General features: G+C 31.7%; 1 protein-coding gene across 1 annotated transcript in view; it reads right to left on the bottom strand.

Moving 5' to 3' along the window:
* Window positions 1–15,552, bottom strand: part of LOC118200385 (RNA-binding protein 25) — a 72,469-nt gene that overhangs the window by 22,168 nt on the left and 34,749 nt on the right. The window contains exons 10-15 of the mRNA XM_085823915.1: window positions 11,732–11,812; window positions 4,099–4,448; window positions 2,662–2,779; window positions 2,130–2,219; window positions 1,954–2,027; window positions 1,719–1,869 (exon numbers count right to left, since the gene is read on the bottom strand). Of these exons, the coding sequence (XP_085680041.1) occupies window positions 1,719–1,869; window positions 1,954–2,027; window positions 2,130–2,219; window positions 2,662–2,779; window positions 4,099–4,448; window positions 11,732–11,812 (864 nt within the window). The remainder of the gene's footprint in view (window positions 1–1,718; window positions 1,870–1,953; window positions 2,028–2,129; window positions 2,220–2,661; window positions 2,780–4,098; window positions 4,449–11,731; window positions 11,813–15,552) is intronic.

Here is a 15,552-nt window from a genome sequence, read left to right as displayed (position 1 = left end):
AAAAAAAAAAAAAAGTATAGGAACACCACTATAAATGATACATGAGGCTGAGACAGATACACTACCTCATATAGAAATGTACCGCTACTAAAGATTGGGTAAAATAAGATATCAAATGATACACAGACAGAGCATGCATATATAAATAAGTTATGTTATTTATAGGAAGATAAATTCCTACAGTGCTGAAACATACAGGGAATTAGTAAGATGTATGAACAATTCTTGTGGCAATGTAAGCTATAACCTTATGCGGACAGATTCAATTAGTGTGCAGTTAGTCTCCTGAGGGACGGAAGTTCGTGTTCCGATAATGGCTGGGACAGAGCAGATAAACAGTGATTGATTTGCCTAATCAGCGAAAGATCAGGGGACATTGCAGATTAAGAAAGCAATAAGGCATATTGCAAAGCCTGTGAACCAACGAATGCTTGTGTGTATATCCTGTTGGAAAATACCATTTTACAGCTGCTGAAGATAAAGTATCAAAAATTGTTGTAGCACTTCATCAACGTGCTGCCATGCTATCAGTGTGTGTTTGATGCACAACAGGAGTGACCTGTTACCATGACTGATGACAAACCATTACGCCATGATGATGAATGGTATGGCATTCAGCAACAGTAAAAGGATTGGCTCAATACCTCCAGACTCTTAACAGGTCACTATCATCAGACAAAAAGAGAAAAAAAGAGAGAGAGAGACTCGTGGAATACCGTAATTGTGCCAGTCAGATGTTCAAGTGGGTCACTGGACACACAATCAAAATCTTTTGAGTCAAAGATTTGGCATTAATGAGAGTGGCTTGTGTGCAAGCCGCTTTCAGCCAAATGTCAAGAAACTTTCGTCCTAAATACCATCCAAAGTTCCCTGAGTATTCTGCAAGGTCCATGGTAGTCAATTCTGCATGCCCACAGTAGTGAACTGCAGGACTGCCACTGCTTATCTTCCATATGCGTAGATCTGTGCCGTCAATAGTATGTCTAAGTGGGCCTGGTTTTTTCCCGGCTATTTACATTTCCTTCACTGATCCAGCTAGACTAAAATTCTATGCACAGTGGATACATGTATATGTGCTTTGTGCAGTGATATTATGGTAAGCTCAACTAGCTGTACGTAAGCGTACAATTTGACCCTTTGTAAAATCGTCCATTTCCTGAAACTGCCTACGGTATCGTCATGCAGACACCTCTTCATTCACATGCATCCTTCTGGAAAGTTAACTTCTCGAATTGTGGGTTCCCTAAGCAGTAAACAGTAGCAACTGTTGGTTCATCCGATATTTCCTTCTCACCTCACAATAGAATTTGTGACCCAACTTGTATCTTAGATCATATGCATGAATTGTTCTGCTAGGTATTCCCCAAAATTTGCATGTTTATAGGGCTGAATCTTTATGGTGTTGCATTTTCTATGTCAGGCAATGTATGAAGTTTTAAAATTCTTCCACTAAATATTATGTCCTTCCCAGATAATTATAAATAGCAAAACCAATCTCTTATTTTATTCAAAATTTATCTCATTTATCCATATAGTTCAAGATTCATTTACAAAGCACTTAGCTTACATATTTAGAACATTTTGTTGACCTGTAATTTATAGTTCTTCACACAATATGAAAATTTTGGAAAATTTACTTCATCATTAATCTGTTTCATATCAAAATAATGTTATAGATTGGGTACAGGATTTTCGTAAGAAAACAGAGCAAAACTAACTCTTTCTACTTCCGCTTCAGGATCAGGATGACCTTCTTCAACCAATTTTTTACGCAATTCATCTAATTCTTCTTTCTCTCTCTGACGATCAAGCATATCTTCTTCAATTTCCTTTTCCCGTTCTTTCATTCTTCGAACAAGAGCACTTCCCCTATTAAAAATAAAAAATAAAAGTTAAATTTTTTTCTTTAAATATAAGATGGAAAAATTTTCAGTATAAACTGTCAATTCATACTTGAAATATTTAGGATCATCTTTTTCGTCATCATAATCTTCTAAAAATTCCTTCAATCGTCTTGCTTCTTTAGCCTTTAAATTAAAATATTTTTTAATGGATAACACATAAAAAAATCAATATAAATATTTACTGCCTATTTCATGCAGACTGAAAGGAAAAGAAATAGGTTTTACTTCATCTTTTTTTTGTTCTTCAGCTTTTATCTTTTCTTTTTCATATTCTTTAGCTTTCCGCCTTTCTCTTGCAACCCAGTTTCGCAGACGCTGTTCAAAGAAAATAATTTAGCATTTACATGACATAGTGCTAAATCATTTTGCTAGATGATAAATTTATTCAATAATAATTATTTTTAAAAGTTTAAAAACAGTATTAAAAAAGGGGATAAACTAAATATTTCACTTCAATTTAAAACTAAGTTTCATTTCCAAGCTCTTTAAAAAAAAATTACAAATAAATTTACCAATGAAAAAGAGCTGAGAAAATAAAATCAACTGGAGCAGGGGGGAAAAGGGAGGGGGGAGAGAGAGACCAATTTCAGAACACTTAAATTATCAAAGTATATTTTGGGGAAAATTCTTTGCACGAGATTGCAATTACTAATTCAATGGTAAATGTAATCTCCCATTCAGATAACACAAAAATACTAATTTCATAAAAAATTGTAAAAGGTATGCAGAATGTAAGCAAATAAGAAAATAAGCTTACATCTTGATACAGAGCTTCTTTTTCACGTATTTTTCTTTCTTGCTTTTTTCTTTCATATGCATCTTCTTCCTCCTCTTTATCATACTCTTTCTCCTTAGGTCTGGAGACAGTGGTTGTTCTTAAAACAAGAAAAAAAAAATATTAAAACAAATTTACAAAATTTCAAGGGGGGTCGTGTAGGGGGAAGGCGGGGGAGCTTAACGAAACATTTTTAAAGAAAGCAGCACTGACAAGAACTTTAGCCATACTGACCATTTTTACTAATAAAAAATTGTTTAAAAACATGAAATTGTTATGCTTGTCACAAACACTTATCACTAATATTGTTTAACTGATGTGGAGAGTCTGAAGAAATCACCCAATTATGCAATCTCCAAGATATTAATCTATCACACTTTTTAGGTTAAATTCAAAAATTTTGTTCATTCTGACTTTTTTAATAAAGCATTTTGTTTCAAAAAAAAATTGAAGTCAATTACGTAACTGCTGCTTTTGTTGGAAAATAACGAAATCTCAAGACACGATTTCATTGAACTAATTTTTATAATTTCTTGGTTAGTTTTGTTTCTCTACAAGTTATAACATGGATATTCTAACTTTTAATTTTGAACAAGATTTCACACTTTTGCAACAATCCATCTAAAATTTCAAAAAAGACGGAATTTATCCTTTAATAAACTGAATAGCATTAAAAAGTGCTCTTTGAAAAGCAAGTATGATCATTAAAGCTACATATTATTATTAGAGATTAGATTATTAGCCGAGAAGTGCTGTTAGTCTCGAAAGAGCATTTTGTATTAAATCACTTTTCAGATAGTTGTCACCGAATACTTTCGCCCTGTATTATATTGAAAGAAATTAAATAATGAAGCATCTTCATTATGTTTGTATGTTTCTCGCATTGTGAAAAAAACAATGGTACCTAGAGCATCAAATTTCGAATAATATAGTCCTCCACTTGAATATGGGCTCCTGGAAGTTTAATTATCTATTTCACATTTTGTAAAACTAATGAATTTTTAATTAAAAAAATAAACGATTTCAAACAAACACACTGTACGGAACAAAATATTTTGTGTCCAGTAAACAAGACTATCAGAAATTCTAAAAATATGCTTTTTAAAATATTTTTTGCTGAAATGCTCTTGAAACGTGTGTGTGCATGTGTAAATTAAAAAATGCTCCTTTGAGCATAATATAAAATCTGAAAGTTTTTTTTTCTTTTAAAATACAAATATTACATTCGATACACCTCCCCCCCCAAAAAAAAGTAGCAACGTAACAGATAACACTGCCCAAAGATTAGATTACAAGCATTAGACTTCACGCTTTCTCTTTTTTTAATTGTACTACATTTCACTTATTTTGATAGTAACGCTACACACAATATTCAATGGAAAAGTACATAATGATAAATACTTAAAAGTTTACACTCACTTTTCATCGGACCGTTCTCTTTCTCGGTTCCAGTCATTACGATCCCTGGAAACGGATCTTTGTCTTTCAACTTGTCTTTCTCTTGATCTCTCTCTATGCTCTCTAGTCACTACAGGAGATTCACGGGGAGACTTATGATCTCTTTCACGACTACGCCTTCGCCGGCTGCTTCTTTCCTCTCTTCCCAATGAACGTTCTTTAGACCATCGTTTATCTCTGTCACGTTCCCTTTCCCTTTCTCTGTCACGGTCTCGATCTCTGTCTCTGTCGCGAGATCGAGGCTCTGGAGACTCGTATTCTCTTCTACGTGGACGGCGTTCTTTATCTTTTTCTTTCTCCTCTTCTGCTCTCTGCGCAATACAGATATAACAAAAAAGATAAGACAAGTAATATATTATACGATCATGCCAGATCGATAAGTGTGGCCATGTTATATAAAATATGGATAAGTTAGTATGGATAAGTTTATGTTATATATATTAAAAAAGCATTACGATCCAATTAAAAAAATTGTTTTCCAAATGGCAATTTCAGCAAATAAAAATTTTACCAAGAGAACCAGCTATGGTTGTGCATTTCCATCCATTTTCTGAGGTGTAATAGTTAAACTCTGGATACGCTGCGAAATATATTTCATGAGAGCATAATATTATCAGTGTGAAAAAGATGCTGAGACTACTAAAAAGATGACTTTAAAGTGGAATGATTATGCTCTTATCCAAAGCAGGCTTTTAAAATAAGTTATAACATACATTTTAAATTCCAAAGTCTTAAAATAATCACATCCGCCTTTCCAAAAATCCTTTAAAATTTCAAAATATTTTTTAATGAAAATTTATTATTTCCTTCCAGAGAAATTTAAACTGAGGAAAAAATTAGCTGTTAAATTAGAACAAATTATCACTTTAACGAATTGATAATTTTGATTTCTAACACTAAGATAATACAGAGTTTTAAAAAATGTGCACTGATTACTATTTGATTCAATTACAAATGGTGGTCACTCAAGTTTTAAGGTGAAATTCTAAGCAAATAAATTAGGAATTGAGTAATTTTATGATTTTTTTTTTAAAATGAAGCTATGCTTTCACTTCCATACAAAAAATTACACCCAGCCTGATACATTTACTTGCTTTTGAACTGATCCACCCAAAATTCAAACAGAAGCCAGAGGCTAAATATGAAAACTATGACTTCCTTTAAGAATGTTACTTCTGAAGAAGGAGAGGATATACCCATAAAAATGAAATTATGGAAATTTTAGTTTTATTATATTTAAAAATTACAAAATATATTAATCACTTAGAATGCAAATAATATCATCACTATATCTTGTTATGCATAAATTTAGTTGACATATAGTTAATTTTCCTTGTTGTGCGACTTCAAAGTAAAAAAATTAGCAATATATTTTTTAATAAACAAAAAAATCCTTATGAATGATCAGTTTCACAAAAGAACACAAAAAAGAAAATAATACACAAATCATATGCAGAGAAAATATATATTCAATGTCGTTAGGAATTCCAAATTTTAAAAGTCATGAAACTTTTACACTCCTCAACAGTAAAACTGTAATATCATGAATAAAGAGATGCAGGATTATGCAAATTAGAAATACCAGAAAAGTAGCAACAATGTCTTACAAATCAAAAACAAGGGAAATAACATGCAAATTTTCATGATTTTTATTAACAGCATGTATGTAATATACAAAAATGCATGCTGCTATATGACTTGGCATATTATCCGTTCATTTATCAAAGCTCGCCTGAGAAATGTCATAAATTCATACAGTACATAAATTACAGTTCCATATGTATGTGTCAAAGCATAGTAGTAACTAGGTATAAATTGCCTGATAGTGTCTTCCTGAAAAACGGTATGGGTACTGATACAAGTAAGCATAGCACAAGAATTTCACAATCGGTTATATAGGTCTCACTGCACTAACTGTGCAGCTTCATCCCAGTTTTAATGAAGAACACCTTGGGGTATGGTCTAAGGGCCTCCCACCTGTCATTCCCTATTACCAAACCATTCGAGAGGGCTTTCCAGCTTGCCAGTATTTTGACAGCCTTTATGCTAGAACCGAAAATATAAACTTACAAACATCCATGCCTTCTCCAGGATTCGAAGCTGGATCCATCAGCACAAACATCCGTGCTTTCTCAAAAATTCAAGGCTGGGTCCATCAGCAAGGTAATCAACGTTGCTAACCCTTATAATGATCCCGGTGCCCCTGGAAAATGGTATGAAGAACACTTCAGTAGGAAGGATCCAAAGCATACTGCTAATTTCTTAATGTCCATGCCACGTGGTCTATAGTAAACTATAGTGTAACTGCCGTACACAATGCAACGGAGTTGTGCTACTTGGCATTTCCTTAACATCTGATCATGATATTGGTAATACCATCTTTATACCAGTTTACAGTATTCTATTTTCAGTGCACAGTAAGTAATCTAACTTTGCTTGCAAGTGCAAAAGAAACGCAGTTAGTTTTCTAGAGGTCTGATTAGATACTCTATTTTTTTTTTTTTTATGTTTGTAAGCTATCCCTGTAATCATTTTAGTAGCACTGACATTTTGATCCATGCATGATGTGATATTTCACACAGTTAGTATGTTCTGCAATTTAAGGATTCTAGCTCATTTGACATTTAACAGTTGGTGATAATTAGCAGTCCCATCACAAGACATTATGCATGCTTCACACGGTAATAAAAAGTTGCTTCTTAGAGACCTCTCACTGATTGACATGTGAAAATCTGATAATTTGCATACTTTAGCCACAAGTCTTATTCCAAAGATTTCCATAATTTCTCCTTCATGGTAGCATAATGTCACTGTTGAGAAGTGTATTACATGGCTAGTCTTACCATTATAATTAAAATTTTAATAGCAAAACTTTATCTAAAATGTACAAATAAATGGAACCTAGAAATATTTGGAAGTTCTAAGACATTTAATTAATATATATATATATATATATGTATTTATAAAATAACAGCAAAATTATAACTTGCAAAATAGATTCTGAATATCCAATAGCAGAACATTGTAGGCAGCTTCTTCATTGGAGAGAGCACTCTTCACTCCCAAGATGTAAACTGGAAACTTAATACAGTTGTTTTCTCTCAGATATCAAATAAAATAAGAGTTTCTAAATTAAGGAGCTTAGTTTTTCTAATCCAAAAGTTTTAAAATAAAACTGAGGTTTTATTTATTAAAAACTCGGGAAACATGACTTACATTATTATGCAAAAGTTTCAAGATAAATAAATACATATTTATACTTGTTTGCATAAGAATTTTTTCAATTTTTACATAAGCACATAAAATACATTTTATAAGCAATAAATTACTTTGTGTTCACTTTCAAAATAAATCAAATAATAATTGTTTAACAAATAATATAAAAGCGAACTAAGTACAATGATCTAAAACATGTTAGAAATGTTAATTAAATTCTTAACAACTTATTCACAACATAAGATTACAAACTGGAAAGAACAGTGTTTACTTTTATTAAAAATATGTATATGTTTATAAATACATACCTGTGAAACACAGGCAAGAGGACATTTGGCCAAAAATACTTAACCAAGTTATCTAACATTTTACTCAAAAATATAAAGTAAGACTATGTATATAAAAAGATAGTAAAAGAAGAAACTTGTGCTTTAATTTTGCCAAGAAGTGAGGATGAAAAAAACAGAAAGGAAGAAAAAATGAGGGTATTTAAAAGACAATTTTTATTTACTTAGTCTTAATTTTAAAATTCAGTAGAATAAAATGCATGATAAAGTAACAGAATTTTATATAGGAAAGAAGAAAACAAAAATATTTTAAAGCGAAATGAAACTATACTTACCTTTAGTGTTGCCATTAAAAACTGGCCATAAATTTTGGCTACAGATTTATTAAAACTTTATACATATAAGATATGTCTTACTTTTTAACAGAAATACCCAAGTACCAATGACTCAAAGGAAAATAAAAAGTACTAGTGGAAAAATTCCTACAAATTTCTCACTCAAATATTCAATTTAATAATTCAGACAGTTCAAATTAGGCTTTCAAGGTTTTCAGAAACTTTGTGGTTAAATTGATTATTCAGATGATTCATTCTCTAGCATATACTATAAGTTTACCGCTACTTTAAAATGAAGGACAACGTTTAAAAATAGTTCAGCTGAAAAAATACACTTGAAGCAGCAATAAAAGATTTAAAACCAATATGTATTTAAATTGCACCAACTGAACAGGGAAGAGTTCTGCTCTTTTTCATGAAAAATGATAGACCCGACACAATTTATGGAATTTCTACAAAGTAATTTTTATGGAACCAAACTAATTTTAGTAGAATTTTCAGACAATAAATATAGTTTTTTCCAAAATCATTTGGAAAGTTTAACGAGTTAAAATACATTAGAATAACCCACACTTTTAATTTTAAATGGATTCCACCGCATCAACACATTTTAAGAAATTTCTTACACTTCTTCAGCACTAGAACAATTTTATTATGTTCTTAGCTATTTATCATCATGAAAAATATTTTCTATTTCTGATGAACTTTTGTCATAATTCTGAAGAAAATTTATATAACTTCAAAATCAAGAGTATTAATTGTTGGTATTTTTTTTTTATTATACTTTCCTTATCTAAACCAAATTAGAACTAAAATTATCAACGAATTGCTAATGTATGTCACAAATTATTGCCAAATGGCTAATCCTTGTGGTACCAATCAGTTCATGGTTATTTTCGCATAATCAAATGCAGAGTTAAATACTGTTTTTATAAATTATATAGCATCTTCCTCACTCCTTCGTAAAACATTAATATTTTTCAGTGAGGAGAGAAATAAAAAGAAAATACAACAGAACTACAAACAACATGTAAACCACTTCCATGAATAGAATGAGTTCTTGTAGTGGGCAGACTATATATGAGCACAGTTAGGAGTAGCAGCATTTGCAATATACGTAGGTTGTTTCTTTTTTTTCAACCTCCGATCGTGCAGTTTGATGGCCAGGTATGCGGCAGGTGGTTGGTGTGCGTAGTAGGCGACTGCGCATCTTCCCTCCACGCGCTCTGTCACTGACGTATTCAACACGCCATTTTTTGTCGAGTCTAAATATTTTCTCTGCTAAATATTCTCCATTTATTAAGATGTAATTGTGTATAAAAAAAAACTATGGGGTGGGTTTAGCACCCCTCTAGTATTTGACCATTTAAGGATACGTATGCTAAGAAATTCATCAAACAAAAATAAATTATATTCATCAAACAAAAATAAATTATGTGTAACTACCAAGCTGGTCATGCCTCTTCCAAAATTCCATCCAGTCATCCATTACACCGAAACTTAGTGATTTGTGCAGCAGTTTCCCTGACCATGGCTAAAAAGTGAATTTGTGCATTCTCTAATCAAGCTCTCCTAACAGTAAGTTAATCTACAATGAAATAAATTATCACGTATATATAGACATATCCGCAAAAATGAGTATCTTGTTATTTTAATTTCACTTAAGATGGACAAGATTTAATATAAAGAATTTTTTAATGTTACAATATTAAAACTGAAGCCAAAAAATAGCACTATGTGAATTCTTCAAATTCAATAAAAAAAATTTAAAAAAAAAAAAACTTACTTTTTGATTGCCCATTTGTATTAGTTTCGCTCAACAACAAATCAACTTCCTATTTTTACTAAATTAATACATTTGAAAAATAGTGAGTCTTGGTTATAACATTAGTTTAATAGCCTTAAATATAAAATAATTCTGAATTGCACAGAAAATAAATTCATCAAATGTTAGCCTTTAAATGTTTTAAATATTTATTTTGCTAGTGGCTTGGCATGCTGATGGCGGCGGAGAGATCATTTATAAAATGGCAGAAGACCTGCAGCAAGTCTTATTTGCTTACAAATATTTTTTCCCCTTCTTGTGTTGAAAGAGGGGGTTGAAAATTTGTTTTTTAAATCTACGAAAATTTCAAGACAGTATTTTAGGGTATAAGAATTTGAATTTTCTTCCTCACAGTGTTTGATGGTATAAACATTCAAATTTTGGAATTATTTGTTAATTAATAAAGCGAAGATAGGTGCAAAAAATTGGTTTATTAAATTTAAACACAATAACAAAAACGACAATAATAAATAAAGCTTTAAACTTCCTTTAAGGTGCACGCTTTCTTCACCCGGACAAAGTTTGCTCCAAATTTTATAGTTCTGAACCAGTCTGCCTCAGCTCTATGTGACAAACTTGCATGCATATTCATTTATTATATAAAAGCAAAGATGACACTTGACAGCCTAATTAGAACAAACTGAATAATGCTCAAGATCGTGTATTTTGGAGTGAAATTTCACTTATATTGAATTTTTTATTAGTTTATTTATTTTTAAGAGACAAGTATTAATAGAATTTTAAATTACCGAGAACATGAGAAATTAAACACAAAAGGATAGCAAAAGATCAGTAAAGCCATTAATGAAAAAAATCTATATACAGACCTGAATACAGAAACTATACTTGAAACATTTTTAAATATTACATTATTCAGATGATATTAAAGTGAATGCTATGATCAGGTTCTAACATGAAACTTCAAAAATATTACCCATTTTTAGCTATAGAAAAATGATTAAACAAGTGTTTCTTCAGATTTTCAGTGAAACAAGTGTCAACAACATATATCAAAGTACCAATTTACTCACCAACTCCTAGATAAAATTAAACAGCATAGCCCATTTAGTGGCGTGTTGTAGCTTGTTTAACATCAACAAGGTTTACTCCTAGTGTTTGGGGAATCATATAACAAACTTAAGCTTAATCCACTAGCACCAATCATTTGCACATTCACACACTAAAACATGCACAATGAACGAAAAATGTCCATTTTGGCTATTTGTAGTAGAATGGTACTAGTATAGTCTAGCAGCTAAAGCGGTGTTGCTACTGATTTTTTTTTTTTTTTTTTTTTTTTTTTTTTGTTTGTTTGTTTGCATTGCAAAATAGGGACATTTACAAATGGCACAAATTACATACAAGACTTAGATAATTTATCAATAAAAATACTTAAAATTAATTTTACTAACTGGAAAGCCGAAAATAATATCAGCAAAGAAAAATTCATGCAATATTTAAAAATAAGTATAAAAGAATGTACGAAATTATTTACAGTTTACCTTAAAAATGATACTCAAAGATTTTACACATCATTTAAAGTAATTAAAATGCAGATTCTTAAGGCTTAGGTTATTCTTTAAAGAATTATAGATAAAAATTATTATTTAATTAGAAAAAAGAGAAAGTAAAATATAATTTAATTTTTCTTTAAAAATGTTATCTAAAAAATTAAATTATAAAAATTTTACACCATAATGTACACTAATATTAAATCTAGGGACTTGTGCCAACAAAAGAAGCAGGGGAAAGGATAGCTGAGAGTCCCTTTTTTAAAAAAAAGCCAAAATAATATGCTTAAAATATTATGAACTCTCTATTAAAATTTATAAGTTACTGTATAATGAGATTGATGGAGTTACTTAAAGGGAATATACTTCTTGTAGAAAAAACTTCCTCATGCACAGAAAAGTATTCGGAGGGATAATTACCTTGTAAGTATCCCGGAATTTATCAATTTCCCGATGTATGAGAGACTTTTTATCCTCTTCCAAATCCATTTCATCCAGTTCCTACGTAAAATAAATGTCATGCATATTTACATTTTTATTTACTTGAAGCAGATTTAAATTCAAATTATATATGAGGCATACTTCAAAAATAAGGACAGGAAAAATAAAAGGCAACTGGCAACAATTGTCAGATCACAGATATACAGCAACACAAGGCAACTGTCAAGGGTTGTTAGGAACCTATCTCAAAAATCCCTAAAAATACTGAGCGATTATTAAAATAATTTAGAATATTGATATGAAATACATATATGCATACACACATATTTTTAAACTACTTCACAAGCAAGGCAAAAAGTATATACTTTTTTGATTTATTTAAAATTAAACTATGTTTCACTATATCAATTCGCACAGTTCGCTATCCACTTAGTTTGTCAACAAGTGCTAAGTTAAGCTTGCTTTTCCTGGGAAAGGGGGTTACTTTACTACTATGTTCATATTTTTGTATTCTAACAAATGAAATTCAGTATGATCAGCAGGGCATTTTGATAAAGACAACTGGTTTTATCAGACACTGCTAAAAAGAAGACTAGTTCATGGAATATAAAGAATTATAATGATTTGTTTATTTATACATTATCACCAGATCTTTACCAATAGTTATCAGAAGGATCTTTGTGAAACAAACATGTTAACTGCAGTTTTGTGTAATGAGAATAAATAACATTTAAGTCTGTGTAATGCTTATGCTATAACTGGTTAAGGATGTTCTTCATTTTAACGTAATATCATCCATATATAATTAATTAGATGAACACTCAATTATGGTTTCATGTAAGCAAATTAAAAAGAGATTTAACCAGTTTTGTGAATGCTGAGCATTTTTGTTTTCCATCTTAGAGTTTGAATACTTAACTCAAAATCTTACATTATCAGTTTCTTCTTTTTCAGTGTAAGACAAATGGCAAAATAACTCTTTATATCAAAAGGTTATTTGCTGCACAATAAGTCTGACCTCAATGAACTTTATATAGTCTAAAAGGTTTTGAATCAGAATAATACATTTGTATTTGAAAAAGATTTACATTTTGCAAATTTACTGATTATGGAGTCTATATTTCTCAAATCTGTAGCAAGAAGTTTGACCTTCCTGAACTTTATATACGAGGTGTATTCGGAAACTAGTACTGTTTTGAAAAAAAAAAAAAAAAAAAAAGTAAAACATTTTTTTCGAATCCAATTTTATTTTTACATGAAAATACATGTCAAACTATTTTTCAACATAGTTTCCGCCAATGATCAAACACTTGTCATAGCGGGTGACCAGTTTTTTGTATACCATCGTCAAAGAAACTTCCCCCAGTTTCGATAACCACAACTCCACAGCATTTTTCGTGTCATCGCCATATCCAAAGCGCTTGCCACCAAGCTCACGCTTCATGTGCAGGAACAAGTGATAGTCGGACGGCGCCAAGTCCGGGCTGTACGGCGGGTGATCGAACTGCTCCCGATGAAAATGTCGAATTAACGATTGAGTGACGCCAACAGTACAGGGCCGAGCATTGTCATGGAGCAACACAATTCCTTTACTGAGCATTCCTCTTCGTTTGTTTTGAATGAAACGCCTTAGTTTTGTTAAAGTCACACAATATTGTGCCGCATTAATGGTTTCACCTCTGGGAAGAAATTCAGTAAGCAAAACGCCTTTCCTATCAGAGAAGACAGGCACATGATTTTTTGTGATGACATTGTCACTTTGAACTTTTGTTTTTTCAGAGAATGAGTGTGTCTCCACTCCATCGATTGTTGTTTCGATTCTGGTGTGAAATGACACACCCAAGTTTCATCACCTGTCACAATTTGGTTTAAAAAGTTTTCTCCCTCATCACTGTACCGCGTGAGAAATGTCAGGGCACTACCAAGTCGCTTTGTTTTGTGAACATCAGTGAGCATTTTTGGAACTCATCGGGAACACAGTTTGCGATAATTCAAGCGGTCGGACACAATTTAGAACAAAACAATACGTGAAATTTGTGGAAATGCCTCTGAAAGAGTTGTCGTTGTGAAGCGTCTGTTCTCATGAATTGCTTCATCAACTTTCCTTACCAAATCATCGGTGACAACAGAAGGCCGACCACTCCGAGCCTTGGCGTGGACATTTGTTCGACCTGCATTAAACATTCTTACCCACTTTCTCACCATTCCATCACTTATTGCGTATTCACCGTAAACTTCCGTCACTTGACGATAGATTTCGGCCGGTCTAACATTCCTCGCATTCAAAAATTCACGGCACGAATCTCACAGTCAGCGGGAGAACTAATTGTCTTAAACATTTTGAATGTGCACAGCAAACTGAAAACACAACATAGAGCAACCAAAATGGCGACAATTGAAAGTCAGTGAACAAGAAAGACTAGTGCGCATGTGCTGGACGCTTACCACAGCCCTGCGACGGCGCTAGAATGAAACGGTATTTAGTTACTTGTACTGATGATGTACTAAAAAAATTTGAAAATGATTTAGATTTTGCAAATTTGCTGATTACAGAGTCTACATTTCTCAAATCTAGAAGTTCCGAGACTTAAGAAAATAAAATATCCAAAATTCCAGCTATATCAAGACCACAATCAGCTTTGAATTATTTACTGTTTTGTGACCTGCCTTGTTTTGTTTCATTTTCCATGATTAGAAATAAATGGTTTATTTAGGTTATGGCAAAGCACACTACTGATATCTGCCTAAGGGGGAGAGATGCCTTCGTGTAGGTCTCTATAAAGGAAATTGGCTCGTATATATGTTATACTTGGGTAAAACCAAGAAAATGCCCATGTAACTAGGCCACTTGCCTGGAATCGAACCCGGGTTTGAACTACCAGTGTTCAGCGACTTACCACTCAGCCACTGATGAGCGCTAGAAATAATGGCATAATAAATAAATAAATCAACGGTTGTCCTGGGCTGGTGCAATTTTGGAATAAGAAAGTGTGGTTATAAGCATTCATGAAAATGAAATTCTCATTAAAGCATTAAATGCTAGCATACTTTGTAAAATATATATATATATATATATATTTGGTTGATTATTTCTTTAAAACTAGCAATAGTCTTTTATTTGTGTCGCCATACTTTTTTTATATTTGCTATATTTTCTTTAAAAATAGTACACAAAGATAACATTTGGGGAAACATCCTTTTTTTTTTTTTTTTTGCATTGTCATGTATATTTTTTTAATTCATTATATTATTTCTTGATAAATATTTGAAAAGTGATATGGACAAAAAAGCAAGGTTACAGACTAACAGCACCTTTAGTGCTAATAATCCACCTAATGGAGTTATTCAAATTCACTTAGCAAGGAAGATCATAACTGCCATTTTTTGCAACAAAAGTGTTTTTGGTAGACTTTTTTAGAGTAAGGAAAACAGCTATATTAAGAAATATACCATGAGATGCCATCTAAAGAGGCATGTACCATTTAGACCTAGTAATATAAAATGTTGATGTCAGGAATTATTCTCTTTTACAGCAACACAAAACCATACACTACTGCCTGTATTAGTCTGAAGACCAGCAATTCTGAGAGTGAATTAACAACTTTCACCTTGTATTGCCTTATGTGTCTTTCTTAATTTAAAGAGCTCAAGAGGGAAAAGATAGGTTAAAAACTGCAACAATGAACTCTCATGCAGCACAGAATTAAGGACAAAAGTTTGTTTTGTTGTTGCATAATGACAAGAAGATAACATTAGATAAAAATGCTGATTACTTTAAAAAATGAAGATGAATGGTCAAG

Source organism: Stegodyphus dumicola, chromosome 9, assembly GCF_044657685.1.
Source record: "Stegodyphus dumicola isolate Sdum_Otavi_A_Nest chromosome 9, ASM4465768v1".
Classification (NCBI taxonomy): domain Eukaryota; kingdom Metazoa; phylum Arthropoda; class Arachnida; order Araneae; family Eresidae; genus Stegodyphus; species Stegodyphus dumicola.
Note: the sequence above shows the minus strand (reverse complement) of the source record. Positions and strands in the feature narration are given on the sequence as shown.